Genomic DNA, 21,590 nt, shown 5'->3' on the forward strand with positions numbered 1-21,590 from the left:
AAATGCTCTTAGTCATTGCAGAGCAGGGCAGAACGTGATCTCCAGATATTTTTGGGATTCAACTCCTAGCATCCCTGAGTATTGGCAGGTCCAAAACTTCTGGAGAGCGACATTTTGCTCGCTCCCGGAGCAGGCAATGCTAGCCGAGATGAACAAACAGACCCTGTTCAGACGACACACTGAGCCAGGGTGGTTAAGCATTCTGAGAGCTAAACATTATGGTTTAGTGTGCCATGTAAACCATGACTTAGTGTGCCGTGTGAACCATTCCCACCCATGGTGGCTACAGAACCATGGTTGAAACACGCTGACTAACCCTTTGCTGCAAAAGGGTTAGCGGCCTAGCCACAGCTTAGCGTGTGGTCTGAGCAGGTCTGTAGTCTGATCTCACATAAGATGCTGCTTTATGCTCCACAAGCGTCTGAGGCATTTCCCACAGGGGAAAAGGGAAGGGAAGGAACAGTGGTGGATCTCCCAGCTGGCTTCTCAATGCACGCCCAGGGTTGCTACCTTTAGTTCCAAAGCAATGAGGCCTGCACAGAAAGGAATGGATCAAAGGCATCGCCAAGAAGGACCGGGTTGGTTAGGAGCAGAGACTGGATGGAATCTTCAGAGTAAAGGGGAGGAGCCAGGTTAGAATCTTCAGCATAAGGGGGAGGAGCCAGGTTAGAACCTTCAACATAAGGGAGAGGAGCCAGGTTAGAACCTTCAACATAAGGGAGAGGAGCCAGGTTAGAATCTTCAGCATAAGGGGAGGAGCCAGGTTAGAATCTTCAGCATAAGGGGAGGAGCCAGGTTAGAATCTTCAGCATAAGGGGGAGGAGCCAGGTTAGAATCTTCAGCATAAGGGGAGGAGCCAGGTTAGAATCTTCAGGATAAGGGGAGGAGCCAAGTTAGAATCTCCAGGATAAGGGGAGGAGCCAGATTAGAATCTTCAGCATAAGGGGAGGAGTCAGGTTAATTTTTTTAGCATAAGTGGGAGGAGCCAGGCCTTCCACTATTGGTAGGTAATGGATTGATCCTGACCAAATCAAACAGGTCATGGCTGGAGACTGGCAGAATCTGGAAGTGACCCTTGTTATTCTGGAGGGCAACTGGCTGTACTGGTTTGGCCAGGAACACCCCAATGGGTTGGCAACCCTACTCAAGCAATTGCAGCCTTAAATGGACGCAGATCTTAAAAGTGTCCCCAATAGGACCCCGCTCAAATCCTCCATGGTGTTGCAGTCTGAAGGGGGGGTGACGCGAAAACACGGAGACAGTCCTTATCATTTCAAAAATGCAATGCAATCCAATCCCAATGGCATTCTGGTTCTCTAAATCTCCAGGGAGAGAGAATCCCAATGCATTCTGTCCCTCTCCTTCTCGTGGCTGTTTGTTGCAAAGGCCTTAGGAGACAAGGGTGGCTTCGTTTTTTTATTTCTCTTTCTCTCTTTCTCTCTTTCTCTCTCTCTCTCTCTCTTTCTCTCTCTCTCTCTCTCTCTCTTGCATTTTTGTCAATCTAATGATTCACTTATATTGCCCAACTTTTCCCTTCTCTTCATACCTTACCTACTAAAGGAGGAAATACCACTTTCTTGGTAAGTGGATGTTAACTAGGAGGGACTTAAAAAAAAAAAAAAAAAAAAGGTGGAAATTTAACAAAAAAAAATGATAAAGTGAAATTAAAATTTTAAAAAAGGAAAGAGTATAGAACACTGGTGGAGACGCTGCACAAAGTTCAAAACCCAGGAAGAGTTCAGAAACTTTTTCTTGCTTTCTTTCTTTTTTTCAGTACTGATGACATTGTGGAGTTTCCTTTTTGTTTAAAATATAATTTCCCCCCTGCCCCTACCCTGTATGGCCCCCTCATTACGACCCCTCCTGCCCTTCTCATAGTTCCCACTCTTTGATCGGCTACCCACCAATAATTCCATTTTGATCCAACTCCACACGCAACCCCTGCGTCTGATCCCTTCCCATAATATCTCCCCATCCACCGACATCCGTGCCCTCCCCCCTTCCCCCCTCTTTTTAGTATCATTTGGAATTTTCTTTTTAAAACAAACAACACCCGTATACTTCCATTTTTTCCAAGATAAATTCTTCCCTGTTTGAACTCTCCCTCCCTGTTTACATTCTGTTTTTTTCTGTTTTTTTTTTTCTGTTTTGCATGCCAAGGATTTGCATGAGCTGCGTTGTTTAAGGACGAGAGATTGAAGAGGGGAGAAAAGTCCAGAGTAGTATCGTGTAGCCTGCCTTTTTTGCGATCATTGTGCATTGCTGTTGTGAACTGCAGCTTTCCATGTTGGCAGGGGGCTCCCTTTTAAATACCTCTCCTTTCCTTCTTTCTTTGTCTCCTCCTATCCATCCTTCTCTCCCTCCTTCTCTTTCATCCTGCCAGAGGTTGGAGTCCGCGTCGCCTTCCGCCAGGGCACATGTCAAGACCGACGGCGCGTCGCCACACTCCAAAGACGGCAGAGGGGAGAAACACGGCCTCAAGCCCTCGCGGCGTTCCACGTCTCCGGGACGATGCTTGGGAGAGAAGCACTTCCCAAAGCGCCACGCCAGATCCACGTCGATGCATAAGCACAAGGGGAGGACCAGGAACAAAGGCACGTCCTCCAAGGACTCCCCGCGCTCTGTCAGCCATACGGGCTACAGCAGTGACTCTGAAGGCTCCTTCTCCTCACATCCTCACCACGCAGCAGCGGGGGCGGAGAAGAGACATGGGGCGTACCTGAAAACGTAAGAGCCAGGTTACAGCGCCTGTACAATGCTCTAAAAAAAGCCTCGTGTGGCGCAGAGCGGTAAAGCAGCAGTTTCTGCAGCCGAAACTCTCCCCACGGCCTGAGTTCGATCCCAGCGGAAGCTGGTTTCAGGCAGCCGGCTCGGATCGACTCAGCCTTCCAGCTTCCCAGGGTCGGTAAAATGAGTACTCAGTTAGCTGGGGGAAAGGGAATAATGGCCGGGGAAGGCAACGGCGAACCACCCCGCTATAAGGCCTGCCAAGAAAACGTCAGCGAAAGCTGGCGTCCCTCCAAGTCAGTAATGACTCAGTGCTTGCACGAGAGGTTCCTTTCCTTCCTTTCCTACAATGCTCTAGTCCAGAGCTTTCCAAACTGTGTGTCGTGATGCGTTAGTGTGTCAGCTGCAGTGTGTAGGTGTGTCACGCGGACGTAACGAGGAACCTCTGAGTCTCTGTGAAATAAGCAATACCAACTTGCATGCATTTTTACGTAGCAAAGGTGCCGATTAGTATGGTGCACTAGTATATGCCCCTTCCGTCGTATCCGTGTGTGCACACCGCAGTCGAGGGATCATACAGGTACTGTGCATGCACAGGATGCATAATTGGGTCGAGACAGCTGATTCTGCGTCACTTCCGGTGACGCGGCTGCACCTGAAGTGACGCATTCGAGAAATTCCATGGGTCCAGTTTTTTGATTGAACACCATCTCAACGGCCGCACGATCGCAGCCCGACAAAATTGGTTCAATGTGAAAAGTCTTGGAAATGTATGTTATTATCTTGCAAATCATATTTTTAAAAAAATATAAATGAAAGGTTTTCATGAGATATGTTTTGTCCCCATACATTTTGTTATTACAATTTATGTATGTGTCCGTATCTCTTATAAGGGGTTAGTTTAGCCTCCGGTTTGCTAGTAAAACTGAATTACTGTGTCGCGAAATGATGCATGTCTAAAAAGTGTGTCACCAACATGGAAAGTTTGGAAAGCTCTGCTCTAGTCAGAACCATTCCAGGCCAGAAGCCATCCCTGTTCCGTTTGGACCACAAAACCAGGAGCAGATTCCGGTTAGGGACAGGTTTGGAATACGGATCTCCATCACTAGGAAAGCTGGGCCTTTTTTGATTTCCTAGACTTCTGCAATGTGCCAGACTCGGCTTGCACCTGCAAGCTGAGCCACGCATTTCCCCCGAATTCCAGGAACTTTTAACATTTTTTAAAAATTTGCAGAAACACACATTGGTGCAACTTGCAGCCAAAATTTGCATAATTTGCACCATTTGCACCTGTATGGATTTTTGTAAAATTCCTTCTATCTGCCTTCCAGTTTGTCCAGTGACTTTCATTCCATTGCTCGTCCATTGGGGAAATCGGCGTTTCCCAATTTTTCTAAATTTGTGCAAATTTGCAAACATGTACAAATCCCCCCCACAAATTGTGCAAATCCTCCCCCAAACGCACAAATCCCTCACCCAAAATGTGAATTTTCATGCTTTAGCATATAGGGCAGCCTTCCTCAACCTGGGGCGCTCCAGATGTGTTGGACTGGCTGGGGCATTCTGGGAGGTGCAGTCCAACACATCTGGAGCGCCCCAGGTTGAGGAAGGCTGTTATAGGGGAAATGTACATTTTTCAGCTGGTGTTTTTCTATTTTGTTTTACAAATTTTCTATGACTAAATCTGAGTAAAATTCCAGAATGTTTTAAAAAAGCAGTCTATGAACCAGCGATTCAGGAACTGCCAGACCATTGTGGAATCCATGGGTTGGATTCATAGAAATCCAAAATCATTTGGTTCTGTTGTGGATTTCTCCGACACTCCAACAAACTGCACCTATCTCCAGATATTATTATTATTATTATTATTATTATTATTATTATTATTATTATTATTATTATTATTATAATGCCCCATAGCCAAGGCTTTCTGGGCAGTTTACATAGGATAAAAACACTTAAAAACAATATACAAAAATTTTAAATCACAAAAACCTACAATTTAAAACCACAAAAACATACAAAAACAAGCCCAGGCTAATTACATATTGCTAAATACCTGGGAGAAAAGAAAAGTTGTGACCCGACGCTGAAAAGATAACTATGTCGGTGTGAGGTGGGCCTCGTCAGGGAGATTGTTCCACAATTGAGGGGCCACTACAGAAAAGGCCCTCTCTCATGTTGTTGCCCTCTGAGATAGGGCCATGGAGTTCTCCTGTCAAACAATAGGTACATCGGTATGTACGTTAGGGGGGAGCATGGCCCAAAATGGGCCTATTGATGAAAATAACGTTAAATGGTGCACGACGCTTGGGGAAATGCACATATTAGACAAAATTGGCGTTGGAAAAAATGTGTATGTTAAGAGAAATGCATGAAAAAATGTGCATACATGTTTTTCTTACATTTTTTCCCCCCTTTTGAAAACCTGTTGTGGAAAATGGGTAGAACTGAAGACTGGAGAAATGGGGAACTGAGGGTGTGTGTGTGTGAAATTCACCAATGTGTCCTACCTGAGCTTTCAACCTCCCCTCCCCAACCTCCTTGAGTTTGAGCCTCTGAAATCCCTAATCTTGGCCTACTTCCTCCACCAGTTCAAAGGAAAGGCACCATCGGGGAAGACCTCACAGCAGTTCTCCAGCTCCGACCAAACACTCCAGGCACAACTCGGACCGAAGGAAGAGCCTGTCACGCAGCAGCTCCTGGAGCTCCAGCCGGTCCCCGTCAAAATCACGGTCTCGATCCCGGGAGAAGAGATCCGCACGCAGCAGGACTCGCTCTGGGTCCCAGAAAAAAGCCACGGGCAGCAGGTGAGGTCCTGCCTCGCTCTGACACCTGGCGTCAGAGCATTTCTTTTCGATAGGGCTGTGCACCGCCTCGGGGCGAATCCCCGAATCCAAGGTGAGGCGGGCCGATTCGTCCTGCCTCGGCCCGAATCTGGAGTGGCACTGGGTCGGCCCGAGGCACCCCGAGGCCAAAGCCGTTCAGCACCAAAGCCTCGGGACTCCTCAGGTCGATTTGAGGCAGTGCAGGGACCTGCAAAGCTGAGCCACTTCAGGGGCGAATCTCGCCTTGGCTTCGGTGTCTTGGCTGCATCCCGAAGCAGCCTCCAAGGTGAGTCAGGGGGAGCTGAGCACAGCCTTACTTTTCAGGAAGCTTGCCGGCAGATTCTAATCCTTGCACACGTCCTCTTCCATTGCTTTTAAGAGCCTTTGGTTCTGATGCAGCTGAGTAGAGACTAATAGGATGATGAGAAAGACAAGCGCTTCCTTCTAACAACGGGTGGCAGGTTTTGGTTATAAGGAGTGTGAGCTGCCGCAGGCTCTCTACAGCAGAATTTCAGGCTGGGGGCTGCATTTGGCCCTCCAAGGGGTCCCAATCCAAATCTCTGGGGTTTCCCACGCTTCCTTTCCCCTGGCCACGCCGGCTTTCAGCCAGCCACTAAGCATTTGTAGCCCCGCCCTGAACTCATTCTGACCAACGGGCAGGAAAAGCTGGAAGCTACCATAGGCTCCGCCCTATTCACTGTTGGGTTTTGGGTTTGTTCTCTTCACCTAGAGAGAAAGACAACGAGCCGCGAACCCGGCACAGTGATACGGAACCGACCCGGGCCCGCCGTCGCTCCCGGAGTTATTCCCCCATCCGAAAAAGAAGGCGCGACTCTCCCAGCTTTATGGAGCCCAGAAGAATCACCAGGTAAACACTGCAATCTTGGTCAACTCTTGTTGGCCCACAGGACAGGTGAGGCAATACCGTAATGCGGAGCAAGCTTTGGAGTTACACGGGATTCTTCTTCAGGCAGAGTAGAGAGTAAAAAAAAAAAAAAAACCCAACAAATTCCTAATGGTGGTAAAACTAATCAAAGATGGCGGGGGAATGATTGCGTTTTAGGGCAATGCAGTTGGCACATCTACACCGGCAGCCCTTTGGGGAATGAGGAGGGACGATCGTGGGATTTTCCACTTCCAGGATCGTCTCTCAGAGGCCACTGTCAGCGCATTTATTTATTTATTTATTTATTTCATTTCTATACTGCCCAATAGCCGAAGCTCTCTGGGTGGTCCCAGCAGTAAAGAGGGAAGGTCCGGGGTGACATTTTTTTTTAAAAAAGAAGAAGAGACATTTGCACAATTTCGCAATTTCGCAGGCATGACGCTGCGCAAAGGTGAGGTTTTTTAAAAAATTGGCGAGCGACATCCAAAACACCTGCTTACTCCGGACATCCCCGAAACTTGCTGACGCCTCGCTTCCCTTCCAAACTGATTGGCACTCAACCACCCGAGTCCAATATTAGAGGGAATTACAATGTCTTCATTGTAGGCTAAGGAGAGACACCCGTCAGAATTCTTAGAGCATGAGAGAGAGAGAGAGCCGTGTAGCGGTTCATCTCTCCCAGGAACCTACATTCAGTGCCAGGTGAGCTCTCCTTCCTCCCCGTGTGCTCCTTCCGCCGCCGCTAATGATGCAAATTTCTCCTTTTCCATCCCGTCTCAAGGTTCCTCCTGGAGAAGCATCAAGCGAGGCCCATAGCTGCAGGGCCGGGTTACCATGGTAACCTTCCCTTCCGTCAGGACCCTGCTGTGAAACCACCACTCTGTGAGGCCCTTGTAGAGCTAAGCGCCGTCTCTACAGTTTCTTGCTCTTGCTCTCTGGCTTTCCGTGTCAGTCTCACTAACGATGCTACAAGGCCAATACGTCAGAGGCTGTGATGGTGGGTGGGGTGGGCAGCAAGGCTTTAGTTGGTAGCTTGTGGCAATGGCAGGTAGGGATGGACGGGCGCACCTGGGTCTGGTGCACCGGGCGCCCATGGCCTCACCTGCATGAGCCGGGCCATGTGAACCCCTGGATTCCTCGGCGGCCGAAGCTGGCATCCAACCATCGATCTTGAGTTATGGGCACCTAGCACCCCAGCTAAGGGGGCATGACTCAAGAGCCATTCATAGAGTTGGCCACCCCAACAAACTGAGCTCATTTCACAACATTGATTACCCATTAATTGGTATCCGTTGTCCCTCTGTAATTACTAGTGTATTCCCTACCGAACATAAGAACATCAGAAGAGCCCTGATGCTGGATCAGACTGAGGGTCCATCTAGTCCAGCACTCTGTTCACACACTGGCCGACCAGCTGTCAACCACAAACTCACAAGTAGGACACAGGTCCAACAGCACCCTCCCACCCATGTTCCCCAGCAGCAGGTGTATACAGGCTTATTGCCTCAGATACTGGAGGTAGCACATAACCATCAAGGGCTAGTAGCCATGGATAGCCTTCTCCTCCAGGAACTTATCCAACCCCTTTTTCAAGCCATCCAAATTGATGGCCATCACTACATCGTATGGTAGTGAATTCCATAGTTTAACTCTGCACTGTGTGAAGGGGGATTTCCTTTGATCTGTCCTGAATCTCCCGCCAGTCAGCTTCATGAGATGACCCCAGTTGGGTTCTAGTATTATGGGAGTGGGAGAAAACACCCTCCACACCCTCCACAGAGGGCTGCCATTTCTCCATGTTGCACAGCATCACAGCATTCTGGGTCTAGCTTTAGTAGAAACCCTTGGTGGAGAACCAGCTAAGATGTTCCTTACTACTATGAGAGGAGATGCCTGGACCGGAGCACCAATCAGGGAAGGAGAAGGAACACAAAACAAGAGTGGACTTCAAAGGGTTTTGGGGTATATGTGGGATGATCCTGTAGATGAGGTAATCTGGAGGGAAGGGGTGGAGTCAAGAGAAGTGGGTAGGGCCTCTGGAGACTGTGAGGTCCATCACCCCTGACTGAACTTGTAATCTAACACACTTTAATTTGAATTTGAGGGAAATCGGGTGAGCTTATGTATATGTTGGCAGGCTGTTTCCAGAGCAACTTTCCCCAACCTCCAGTACTGGCAGCTGGGGATGATGGGTGTTGGAATCACAGAATAGTAGAGTTGGAAGGGGCCTATAAGGCCATTGAGTCCAACCCCTTGCTCAATGCAGGGATCCACCCTAAAGCACACCTGACAGATGCTTGTCCAGCTGCCTCTGGAAGGCCTCTAGTGTGGGAGAGCCCACCACCTCCCTAGGTCACTGGTTCCATTGTCGTACTGCTCTAACAGTCAGGAAGTTTTTCCTGGTGTCCAGCCGGAATCTGGCTTCCTGTCACTTGAGCCTGTTATTCTGTGTCCTGCACTCTGGGAGGATGGAGAAGAGATCCTAGCCCTGCTCTCTGTGACAACCTTTCAAGTATTTGAAGAGTGCTATCACATCTCCCCTCAATCTTCTCTTCTCCAGATGTGATGGATCAAACACATCTGGCCGGCCCCTGGTTGGGGAAGGCTGCTCTGGGTGCAAATTGCCCATCTAACTAACCCCTAACCTCTCTTTTCTTCCAGCTTTAATTCTCCAGCGCATTGAGCAGAAACGCGAGTGCTGTTAACACATTCACCCTCTGTTGTTCTAGCTGGCTAATCCAGGACTAACAACTCGGGGGGGCGGGCGGGGGGCGCACCTTCAGCACTGAGGGTGTCCTAGTTTGGAGGAGAGGGCCTGGTGAGGGTTTAGCAGCCCAGGCTGAACAAAATCAGTAGAAGCTCTGGGATACCTCTGGAATACGGTGCCCATTCCAATGGGGCTTTCCCTAGATTTCACGCTGCCCCTATTCTCCCCTGTTCACATAAGGCAACAACCAATTTTGAACATCTGCATGCACAAGGTGGTGTGTTTTTAAACCAACATCTGAGATATTAGCACACACTGTTGGGGCATGCTGGGATTTGTAGGACTATTTTCTGTCTAAACATGCATAGGATTGCAGGGCTTTTTCTCTGTCTAAACATGCATAGGATTGTAGGACTTTTTCTCTGTCTAAACATGCATAGGATTGTAGGGCTTTTTCTCTCTCTAAACATGCATAGAATTGTAGGACTTCTTTTCTGTCTAATGCATAGGATTGTAGGGCTTTTTCGCTCTCTAAACATGCATAGGATTGTAGGACTTCTTTTCTGTCTAAACATGCGTAGATTGTAGGGCTTTCTCTCTCTCTAAACATGCATAGGATTGTAGGGCTTTCTCTCTCTCTAAACATGCATAGGATTGTAGGACTTCTTTTCTGTCTAAACATGCATCCTACCCACACTTCCCAAAAAATTAACATTAGCTCATTTATCAGCCTTCCGTCCCTCTGATTGCAGATGGACTTTTGCCTTGCATGAACTTTATTAGTTCTATATGCTCATTTGTCATCTATTTTTTTTTAAAGTAGGGCTGGGTTTTTTGTTTGTTTTAGAAATGCCCATCCCATTTGGGGACTTCATTGTCCTCATGACGTCATGGTCATCAGCCAATCAGTGCTATGCATAAACAGCCTTTGTCCATTGGAGAGTCAAGCTCTTGTTAAAAGCTGGAGCTGTTGTGATTCTACAACAATGCAGGGGAAATATTGCATCCCACATGGAATTCAGCTCCAAGAGAGGTTTTGGCTCTCCTGCTGGTTTTTTTGCAAATTTGGCTGTCACCCTGCCCCTACATCCTTTTAAAAAGTCCTGCCTCCCTCCAGATCTGCTCACTTCCACCCTCAGTGCTGAAATCGGGGCCTTCCCCCACGTCAAACCCGGTTCAGGTTGTGCCACCACTGCCAGCTGTTAACGGGATTTCTCTTTTGCTTCCAGCGCCCGCAAGCGCCCGATCCCTTACTACCGCCCCAGCCCGTCCTCTTCCAGCTCGCTTACCAGCTCCTCGTACAGCCGCAGCCGCAGCCGCAGTTACGAGAGCTACAGCAGCAGCCGCAGCCAGACACATAGCCACAGCCGCAGCCCAAGTTACAACAGCCGGAGCAGTTCCGAGAGCACCGGGTTTTGAGCGCCAAACGCTCAGTCGCCGGAGTGAGCCGGCCCGTCCCGCTCTCCCGTGCCGGACTCCCTCCTCTTCCCACCTAGGCATGCCCAACTTAATTCCTCACCGAGCACCAGTCTCTGTTCCTTCTCCGCCTCTCATCCGGAGTCTCATCTTTGCGTCTCTGGAGATGATGGAGCGTGTTCCCCTACGTCAGGGCCTGGTAGCTGGTCCAATCACGAGTCTGGAAAATCTTCAGGGAGGGCCCAGTGGGGAAAAACCGCCGAGTCACCCAGTAGAAACGCAGCGTTGCCGGGAGAACCCGCTGAGTCACCCGTTAGAAACGCAGTGTCGTCAGGAGAACCCGCCGAGTCACCCATTAGAAACGCTGCATCGTCGGGAGAACCCGCCGAGTCACCTGTTAGAAACGCAGCGTCGTCGGGAGAACCCGCTGAGTCACCCGTTCGAAACGCAGCGTCGTCAGGAGAAACCGCCGAGTCACCCGTTCGAAACGCAGCGTCGTCGGGAGAAACCGCCGAGTCACCCGTTCGAAACTCAGCGTCGTCGGGAGAAACCGCCAAGTCACCCGTTCGAAACGCAGCGTCGTCGGGAGAAACCGCAAAGTCACCTGTTAGAAATCTGTCCGAGATTTTCCCAGCAATGTTCCAGAGACCTGGCTGCTGCTTGAATTACATAGAGGAGAGGCGTGATGGACTCTTTTTTAAAAAAACAAAACAAAAATTCTTCTAGTTTCTAGTGACAAAGGAAGGGGAGGGGTCTCCAGGGGGAACAACGCATTTAGGTTCAGTGAAATGCACAGAGCCAATGAACAAAGGTCAATGCCACTGGATGACTTTGGACACCAGGAACAAAAATGATGGTGGTGGACATGTCCTCTTGAATTTTTTGCTTTCTCTTTTCTTTCCTGAACAAACAGCTCATGGGAGCTGCGACTTCCTCGGGTTGGAGTTTTTAATTTATTTGGTGCATTTATTTATTTCGGTTCCAGCACCAGCTGGAGAAGCTCGCGTTTAATTTATTTGGGGGCGGGGGCGGAAAAGAGTGGGTGGGGTGGGAGCACAATTATGGGGTGTTTATAGGAAGAAAACCCTGGATGAAAGCTAAGGGTCAGGATAAGTGAGTTGCGGAGAGTGGAGGCAAGTGAGCAAGCAGAAAGGAAGGAAGGGGAAAAAAGATAGAAAGAAAGAAAGAAAGAAAGAGACTTGATCTCCTTCAATAAAAAAGGATGCAAGGATTAATGTTGGATTATCTGCTTCTGAACAGAATCCATCTGTATGGACCACAATTCAATTGCTAGAACACCAATAATCATCCATTGCCACTAAACAAATCCCACTGCTGCCACCTGCAGAAGGTCTCAGACTCACTTCAAGGGATCACGTGGCAGGTGACAGAGAGACCATTCTTGGCCGGAGATTTTGAAAAGCTGCTAGCAGCCAGAGTAGAGCATAGACGGAGCAACAGCCTGACCTGATGTACAGGCCCTGACCGACGCCCTGCATCCGACAGCTGTTGGGTCTTAAGAAGAGGTGGGCTATCAACTCGATGCGGTACAAGGCACTGCTTGGTAGGAATAGAAATCTAGCTACTTTCGGCTGCTGAGGACTTGGGTTCCTGGTTCTTGCATCTTCTGTGAGGAAGATGAGAGACAGAGACAGAGATCCTAGTCCCAAATGCAAACTGTGGTTCTGCAGCGGGTTCTAGTCTAACATGGCCCATTTCTGTGCAAACAGATACCGCAACGGGATTGTTCGCCTTTCATTCAAGTCCAAACATCTGCCAGGCAGGGACAAGGCCCCTTAGCCTGTTTCTCTACAACTGGATAGCACAGCAGGACAGGTTTTAGGGTGGGGGTCAAAACTTAGTGCTTCTAAACGAAGCACCCTTCCTCCCCAAGTGAAGTTCGGGATGTGAGTCACTTGATCTGTATCACTAGCCCACGGCTGAGTTGGGTCATGGCTTTACCTCATTGTGCTGTAGTCACCACAGGAGGGGGAAGAGAGAAAGAGAGAGAGAGAGAGAGAGAGAGAGAGAGAGAGATTGGGTACCCGAGGCATCCTTGGAAAAACCTAACTCTCCTTCTATCAGGGGCCAGACATAAATATGGTGATGGTAAAAATGTACATCATGAGGACTAGCGCCCTGGCAAGGCGTGCACTATAATGGCAGGATGGAGGGATGAAAAGAAACCCTGCTGGGAGGCGTCATTCACTAACTAGCGTAGTAAGGACAAAATTGTGGTTCTCCGGCGTCCTTGGAAGTCTGCCTCGATCCCCGCTCCATGGAGGTGAGAGGGAGTTGTCACCCACAGATTAGTTTAGCTTCCCCTTCCAAACATTGAAGCTAACGATGGGACTGGGATTCATACCAAGCGACGTGCGCATTTTGCCTCGTTGAGGGAGTAGTACGGCTGGAAGCTCACGGAAATCCCAGCCATTTCTTTTGTCACTTCCCGTGGGAATTCAGGTGCTGTGAGACGTTCTCCAATTCCTTAGGACCAGGCTGCCAAATCAAAATCCGGCAATGTGAAAGCCAAAATTGAACCTCTAAAGGGAATTGTGGAGTCCTGGTGTGGAAATATAGGAGCGGACAGAGAGAGAGAGAGAGAGAAAACGGCCAACAGAAGTCAACGCACCCATTATCGATATGATATTTTGGGGCACCAAACTCAGACGATTCTTCCCATGACATTATGAACTTGGATGATTCTTCCCATGGCAACGCTGGATCTGGGAGGATTATGAAGCAGAATGGTCATCTTTGTTTTCAGGGCCGTGAACGGACAGGAGGTGTGTTAGGACAAAAGGCCGCTTTACCAACAGTAGACTCCTGCCCCATTGATCCAACCAAGGCAGAAGGTCAAGCTAGGAATCTGTTAGACCAGGCCTGGCCAGCTTAGAGGCTTTGTACTGTTAAAAGGACCTCCGAATTGCGGGACAATGTCCTGTCCGGTTGTTTACATGCCTACCAGTTTTGTAAGCACTTGAGGACATTGGTCAAAACCCCTCTTTTATCTCTTGGACAAACTCTCACATGCAATCACCACCTCTGCGTTGCTGGGCTCACCAAAGGCGACTCAGCAACGTCTGACCCTGATTTCATGGGACACCCGTCTCCAAAGGAACTCCACCAGGGGGTTGCAATGTTGGCTTCTCTTCCCACCTGCCTATCAACCTCGTTTTCCGGCTCCGGAGAAGGAAAAACACAACCAGCCATGATGAAGAGAGAAAGACGTTGCATCAGGGAAAAATTTCAGTCTTCCTAGCATTCTTTCCTAGTCTCTGCAAGAGAAAGCGAACCGGAACAAATAATTCTGTAGAAAAACTTTCTCTCTCTCTCTGTCTCTCTCTCTGTCTCTCTCAATTCCTTCCTTCCTTTGGACTGTGAGTTAAGCTGTAGATTCAATGAGCTGGTTCAGTTATAATAAAATATACAATATATATATATATATTGTAATGGAATCTCTTTGGTGAAGTATAATCTGCTTTGATGATGATGATGATGATGATGACGACGACGGAGGAGGAGGAGGGGAGCAAAGACTGCATCTCAGTGGAAGAACATCTATTTTGTGTGCCGAATTTTCCAGATTCATTCCCTGGCATCTCCACGTAGGGCTAAGGGAATGGGATTTCTCTCTGAAAGCCTGGAGAGTAACTGCTTGTCAGCATAGACAATCTTGAGATAGAGGCCTGACTTGGAATATGGTAGCTTCCTGCGTTCCTCTTTTAATTTGCCCTTCAGTCAAGACAATGAGGGCTGGAATCTTACTTTATTTTTAGGGGAAGGATTGTAGCTCAGTGGTACAGCATGGGTATTACATGCAAAAGATCCCAGCTTCAACACTCAACATCTCCAGACAGAGTTGCAGGAGGGGGAGGGGCTGTCTGAAACCCCACAGACCAGCTGCTACTTCATGTAGACCAATGGTGGGTAATATGTGGCCCTCTAGAAGTTTGGCCCTACAACTCCAATCAGCCCAGGACGTTATGGGCACACTAGAGGCCTTCAAGAGGCAGCTGGACAACCACTTGTCAGGGATGCTTTAGGGTGGATTCCTGCATTGAGCAGGGGGTTGGACTCGATGGCCTCAGAGGCCCCTTCCAACTCTGCTGTTCTATGATTCTATGATTCTCTGAGGAGTGTTGGGAGCTGTAGGCCAAAACATCTGGGATAGGGATGTGTAAAATACATTCTGTGTTTCATGATTATCAGGTGCCTTTTGTTCAAAGGAATCAGGATTTTTAAAAATATATATATATATATATATGAATTTGCGCAAATTTGCATGTGCACAAATTCATACTGATGAAAATACGAAAATCCCCCCAAATGTGCAAAAAAACCCACCAAACCCCAACCAACCAAATATACATCTTCACATTCTAGCTGCATGAGTTTTTGTGCATGCGCGGCGTCCAAGCGCATCTTGGGAGCTGTGGTTTGGAATTGCGTCGTGTGGCATGTTTTCACACGGCCCGCCTGTGCAATAATGACACGCGATGTTTACTCGCTGTTGACGATCACCGGTGCAAAGATGGACACACTGAGTTGTCCTCCTCAGAGCCAACCTGTGACAGTGACCAGCGAAATAGGGGACTGCTTTAAGTCATATTTTGGGGAGTCTAGCTGGTAGGATGACTGAAAAGTTAAGCGGGGTATCTGTGTATTACTTTACGCACATGTTCTGAAGCTGTCATCACTTCCAAACTTAACAGCGAATTCGTAATCTATCGATCCAGGCTTGTTACAAAGGTGAACGTTACGAACGGATGAGTTTCGGATTACAAAAATCCAAATTACAAAAATTCAGCAGCATCTCCAACTTTAACCATTTGAAATAGCACTGAGAACACCTAAAATTACCCTCCCCCGGAAAAGCCCTTCTGTTTCTCCGTCAGTCACGGACTGCATCTTCCGTCCTCATCGGAAAGGAACGATTTTTTAAAAATAAAAATAAAAATGAGAGCGCCCATTTAAACCACAAAACACAAACCAAATGTATCTATAAATAAATGTTTTACAAAATCTGGTACATTAATAATTTGGTGGTGATCTGCTCCACTTACCAGAGCGGTGAGATGTGTTGCAGGAGTAATTTGCACTACAGCTAGAATTTCTTAGAAGAAAATGTTCCGAGAACATTTCAGACACGTCTCTCTCTCTCTCTCTCCCTCTCTCTCTCTCTCTCTCTCTCTCTCTCTGTCTCTCTGTCTTACACACACACTCTGTCTGTCTGTCATACACACAAACACACACAGACACACACACTCCAGAGAAGTCCAGTTTGCAGAATTTTCTCTGGATGTCCTTCATATTGTTTTGGTGATGGCTGCCATTTTGTTACCCCAACGCTCCGGAATGACACCACAGCTAGATCTATGCATTGACCAAAATACCACCACAGGTCTCGTGGGGTGGGCTACAAGGTACAAATGTGTGAGAGGAATATGGTGCCACCATGACAGGATCGCATCCACACAACGTGAGGTCTAGGTCTGGCCCAGGTCTTGGGGAGGGGAATGCGTCATGGGAATCAGGGTTGGGAAACTTGGCACAGAGGCCTGAATTCAATTTCAGAGAAGTTTTCAGGACCCAGGAGTGGACCTGGCCAAAGACAAAAAGGGTAAGCCACAGCGCTTTATTTATTTATTTATTACATTTTTATACCGCCCAATAGCCGAAGCTCTCTGGGCGGTTCACAAATATTAAAACCACAATAAAACAACCAACAGGTTAAAAGAACAAATACAAAATACAGTATCAAACGCACAACCAGGATAAAACCACGCAGCAAAATCGATATAAGATTAAAATACAGAGTTAAAACAGTAACATTTAAATTTAAGTTAAAATTAAGTGTTAAAATACTGAGAGAATAAAAAGGTCTCCAGCTGGCGACGAAAGGAGTACAGTGTAGGCACCAGGCGGACCTCTCTGGGGAGCTCATTCCACAACCGGGGTGCCACAGCGGAGAAGGCCTAAGCATTTTACTTATTTATTTATTTGCAATATTTATACACCACTCCCCACTGAAAATTTCAGAGCGGTGTACAAGGTAAAATGAAAACAAAAACAGAATAAAACACTTTAAAATAGATTTTAAAAGATACAAAATGTACCTCCCTCTGTGATTTTAAGGCAGCTTTGAAGACTAGCCTTTTCCAGCAGGCCTACCCAGATTAATGTAAAATCAAGAATTTTAAAAGTGTGTTGATTCCTGCACTAATGTTGTTCCCCGCCTCGATCCAAAGGGAGAGGCGGGTAAGAAATAAATTATTATTATTATTATTATTATTATTATTATTATTATTATTATTATTATTAAGGAAAGGCTTCCTGGAATAATGATGTTTTCCTTTCAAGAAGAAGGGAAAGCCCTTTCCCAAGACACGTTAACTTCAGAGAGACTAGTTGTGATGCAGCTTCTGATAGGATGCCAGCCGGGCTGACTTTCTCTCGCCTTCCTTTAGCTCCACCCATTTTAGTCTGCGGCATACTCTAGGATCAGCTAACCAGTCCATGCTGTCTCCTTCAGAAGACTGTTGAATTCCCACTGACTGTGTATTATTTGCCCTTGGAGAGATAAGCTCTGGAGGGGGTTCACTTCCAGCTGGTGAAGAGCCCATGAGAGCTTTCTCCCCCACTGGTACAGGCTGGCCTGTTTCTGGCACCGACTCCTCTACTTCAGAGTTTTATTCAGATTGATCACCTGAAACACCTTCTCCCAACCTAGGGAGTGCAGGGCTAGACATGACACTTGGATAGTTCCTTTAAAGTTCTGTCCGGTTCTGACTGAAACCTGGAGAAGATTCGTCACCCCACTGACACTGGAGCCACCCCCCCCCCCCACTGCCTCGCTTCCTCCCTTTCTTTATCTTTAAGTCAGAGTTGGGTGGCTTTCAAGGAGGGCAGAACGTCGATTGGGATTGCTGGAAGTTCTCCGCTTGATTTACAGCAGGCTGCCCCGGGGACTCCCCCTGCCCTGTTTCCGTTTCGCAACAGGAGTGACCAAAGATGTGAATTTCCCCTTCCCCTTCTAAATTAAGCTGCTGAAATGGACAAAACAAGGGATATACGCAGGTGCAGATCTGCGTTAAAAGGAAAGCTGGGAGTAAAACAAATCCCTGAGATGAGTTGTTGTTGTTATAATTATTTGTATCCTGCCTTTTGCCCAATACTGGGCCTCAAGGAGCAGGGCGGCGTCACAGGTAGGCATGGTTGGGCCGCGGCCGGGGGCCCACACCCCAGCGGGGGGCCACTGGCAAGAGCGCCCCCTAGAGTTGCTCCTCCTCTTCCCTGTTAACCGGCTTGTTCAACCTGCCACTCTCTCCGGCTGAGGCAACAGGTGAGAAGGAGGAGAAGATGCCACAGCCTCCTGGCTCATGGGCTCTCTTCCAGTCAAGTTGGCAAGTGCGAGCCATGAGGAGGAGGAGGAGGAGGAGGAGGAGGAGGAGGAGGAGGAGGAGGAGGCAATGAGAAGGAGGGAGAGAGGCATTGAGGGTACCCTGTCAACAAGGCCGGTGCTACCATAGAGGCCACTCAGGCGGCCTCCTAGAGCGCCAAGCTAAGAGGGGTGCCAGGCACAGTGCAGCACTCATGCACGTTGGCTGTGAGCCGGGCTGGCCCGATGATTCAGCTGGGCCTGGGCGGGCGAGATGGCGCCCCGCGCCCACCCAACCGAAGCGAAGCCAGGGACGCTGGGGTGGGGTGGGGGGGGCTCCACGTTCGGACTTCCAGAACGCGCCCGGAAGAGAGAGAGAGAAAGAGATGTATGGGTGAATGGGGTGCATGGGGTCTTTGAGTGAATGCATGTGGTCATGCGTGTGTTTGTTTGGAATGAGCAATGCTGAGTGTGTGTGCGCTTGTTTGCTATAATAGGCATGACTGACAACAAAGGCCCGCGTAGTTAAAGCAATGGTATTCCCCGTAGTAACCTATGGCTGCGAGAGCTGGACCATAAGGAAAGCTGAGCGAAGGAAGAGAGATGCTTTTGAACTGGGGTGTTGGAGGAAAATCCTGAGAGTGCCTTGGACTGCAAGAAGATCCAACCAGTCCATACTCCAGGAAATAAAGCCAGACTGCTCACTTGAGGGAATGGTATTAAAGGCAAAACTGAAGTACTTTGGCCACATAATGAGAAGACAGGACACCCTGGAGAAGAGGCTGATGCTAGGGAAAGCGGAAGGCAAAAGGAGGAGGGGCCGACCAAGGGCAAGATGGATGGAGGATATTCTGGAGGTGACAGACTTGACCTTGGGGGAGCTAGGGGTGGCGACGGCCGACAGAAAGCTCTGGCGTGGGCTGGTCCAGGAAGTCACAAAGAGTCGGAAACGACTGAACGAATAAACAACAAATTTCTTGCACTTTAAAATAAATTTAGCCGTTTCAAGTTTTGTGCTTCTTATTTTTTCCAGGAAACATCTGTTCTTAAAAATCAAAGTTGGCATTTTTTTGAGTGAGTGTCTCTCTCTCTCTCTCTCTCTCTCTCTCTCTCTCTCTCTCTCTCTCTGTGTGTGTGTGTGTGTGCGTGTGTGTGAAAGTAGCTCACCTTGCCTAGGGCGCAAAATAGTCTGGCACCGGCCCTGCCTGCCAAAACCCGGAGCCGGCAGAACCCTGTCCCTGAAATCTAAGCACCTGTCCTTTTCTCCACCTTCAGCTCCACAACCAATGCCCCCCCCCACACCAGAATTGGGGATTCTACTATAACACGAAGCCAGACTATCCGTCTGATTTTTGCCCCCCCCCCTTTTTTTCCTTGTCATGTGACAACCTGGCCAGAAGGAGGCGTGGAAGGACCGCGTTTTCCTGAGCCTTCTGGAAGCCGGTCTCTGTGCAGCCGTGATTGTGCCAAGGACGGAAAGGCCCAGGCGGAGGGAGCGTTCTGGAGGCTTCTTAACGCCCCCCTTCCCTCCGCCACTGTTCACGGTGCAATCAGCCTTCTCATCATGTTCTATTATCATTGCAGCTGGGGGGATCAGCGTGGCAGATGGGACCTGTCAGTTTCCAGTAATTGAGACAAGGGAGGGAGAGAGGGAGACGGGGAGACAGTGGATGGGGGGGGACAGAGAGATTCCTATTGCCTGTCATTCCTTCTCCTCTCCGCCACCACCAGGCTTTCGGATCTGCGTTGGCCGTGGAATCAGCTCCTCCTCGGAAGGTCAATGGGGACGTTGGCCACAGAAAGCCAGGTCCTGCCTCGGCCACCTTGCTGCCATTTCTTTCTGAGTGTCCCCCGTCCTTTAACCCCACGTAAACACCCTTTTCTGATCTTGGAAAAAGTCCCACAACCCAACACCGCCGCCCTGCCTCTCTCTCTCTCCTTATTCACCATGGTTAAAGACAAGGTTTAAGGTGTCTTCTGAACATGGCCTGGCTTTCTGGCTTAACCACCATAGAATCATAGAATCATAGAGTTGGAAGGGGCCTCTAAGGCCATCGAATCCAACCCCCCTGCTCAATGCAGGAATCCACCCTAAAGCATCCCTGACAGATGCTTGTCCAGATGCCTCTTGAAGGCCTCTAGGGTGGGAGAGCCCACAACCTCCCTAGGTAACTGATTCCATTGTCGTACTGCAATAACAGTCAGGAAGTTTTTCCTGATGTCCAGCTGGAATCTGGCTTCCTTTAACTTGAGCCCGTTATTCCGTGTCCTGCACTCTGGGAGGATCGAGAAGAGATCCTGGCCCTCCTCTGTGTGACAACCTTTTAGGTATTTGAAGAGTGCTATCCTGTCTCCCCTCAATCTTCTCTTCTCCAGGCTAAACATGCCCAGTTCTTTCAGTCTCTCCTCATAGGGCTTTGTTTCCAGACCCCGATCATCCTAGTTGCCCTCCTCTGAACACGCTCCAGCTATGATTTAAGGTGTCTTCTCAACTGGCCCAGCATTTGTGATCTCCCCCACAATCCACCATTTCCCTCTTTGTTTTTGACCTAGACCTAGAGACGCTCTAGCCCACCCCTTCTTGGCCAGGAGAACTGATTTCTTAGCCCAAGGGAACACCGGTTTATAAATTACCATGTCATTGGTGTGGCTGTCAGCAGCTGCTACCCCGGAATATATTAACACCATCATCAGCCAAGCGTGCAGAGTTGGCTGTCTGTCCCCCGAGTGCTCTGGGGTGGCTATGTGAGTAAACGTTTCCCATAGTCCAATCCAGCTGCAGTGTGATCTCAAATGCATCATGGGAGTCGACTCATGGGCATTCACGTCAGCTACTACTAGTTACATATTTTTCTATCTAGGTAGATCAGGCCAATGAAACCTTTCTTTGTTTTGATAAGAAGCATTTTCTAAAACCTGTATTATTCATTCATTCTTTTTCAGTTTTTGAGTCGCCTTATATATGACGTTCTCAGGGTGATGTACATAATAACAGCAAAAAACAGTAATAAAACCAGCAATAAAACACTTTCAGGGTGCAATCCTATGCATGTTTAGACAGAAAGACGTCCTGCAATCCTATGCATGTTTAGACAGAAAGACGTCCTGCAATCCTATGCATGTTTAGACAGAAAGACGTCCTGCAATCCTATGCATGTTTAGACAGAAAGACGTCCTGTAATCCTATGCATGTTTAGACAGAAAGACGTCCTGCAATCCTATGCATGTTTAGACAGAAAGACGTCCTGCAATCCTATGCATGTTTAGACAGAAAGACGTCCTGCAATCCTATGCATGTTTAGACAGAAAGACGTCCTGCAATCCTATGCATGTTTAGACAGAAAGACGTCCTGCAATCCTATGCAAGTTTAGACCAGGTTATTGCTGGGAGTTAACAGGCTTTTTTATGTCAAAATATGCATAGGATTGCCCCCTAAATGTATTGCATTAAAACTGGCAACAATAACTTCAGCATTTAAAAGAGATAAATGACTGAGCAGCTAAAAGTGAGAGATGATTTTAAAATGTAACATATGTGAAATCTATAATGGTACAATTATATTGGTTGTCCATCTGTTTTGAAGCCTAATCCGAGGGGCTGGTTTTTTTATCCTATACGTTCTGTAAACAGTGTTTCCTAGGGAA

At 48.2% G+C, this 21,590-nt stretch overlaps 1 protein-coding gene across 1 annotated transcript in view; it reads left to right on the forward strand.

Moving 5' to 3' along the window:
• Positions 1 to 10,567, forward strand: part of SRRM3 (serine/arginine repetitive matrix 3) — a 54,912-nt gene extending 44,345 nt beyond the window's left edge. Inside the window, exons 11-15 of the mRNA XM_063146526.1 lie at positions 370 to 372; positions 2,384 to 2,727; positions 5,322 to 5,537; positions 6,286 to 6,423; positions 10,378 to 10,567. Of these exons, the coding sequence (XP_063002596.1) occupies positions 370 to 372; positions 2,384 to 2,727; positions 5,322 to 5,537; positions 6,286 to 6,423; positions 10,378 to 10,567 (891 nt within the window). The remainder of the gene's footprint in view (positions 1 to 369; positions 373 to 2,383; positions 2,728 to 5,321; positions 5,538 to 6,285; positions 6,424 to 10,377) is intronic.
• Positions 10,568 to 21,590: the final 11,023 nt, after the last annotated feature.

Source organism: Elgaria multicarinata, chromosome 22 (assembly GCF_023053635.1).
Source record: "Elgaria multicarinata webbii isolate HBS135686 ecotype San Diego chromosome 22, rElgMul1.1.pri, whole genome shotgun sequence".
Lineage (NCBI taxonomy): Eukaryota > Metazoa > Chordata > Lepidosauria > Squamata > Anguidae > Elgaria > Elgaria multicarinata.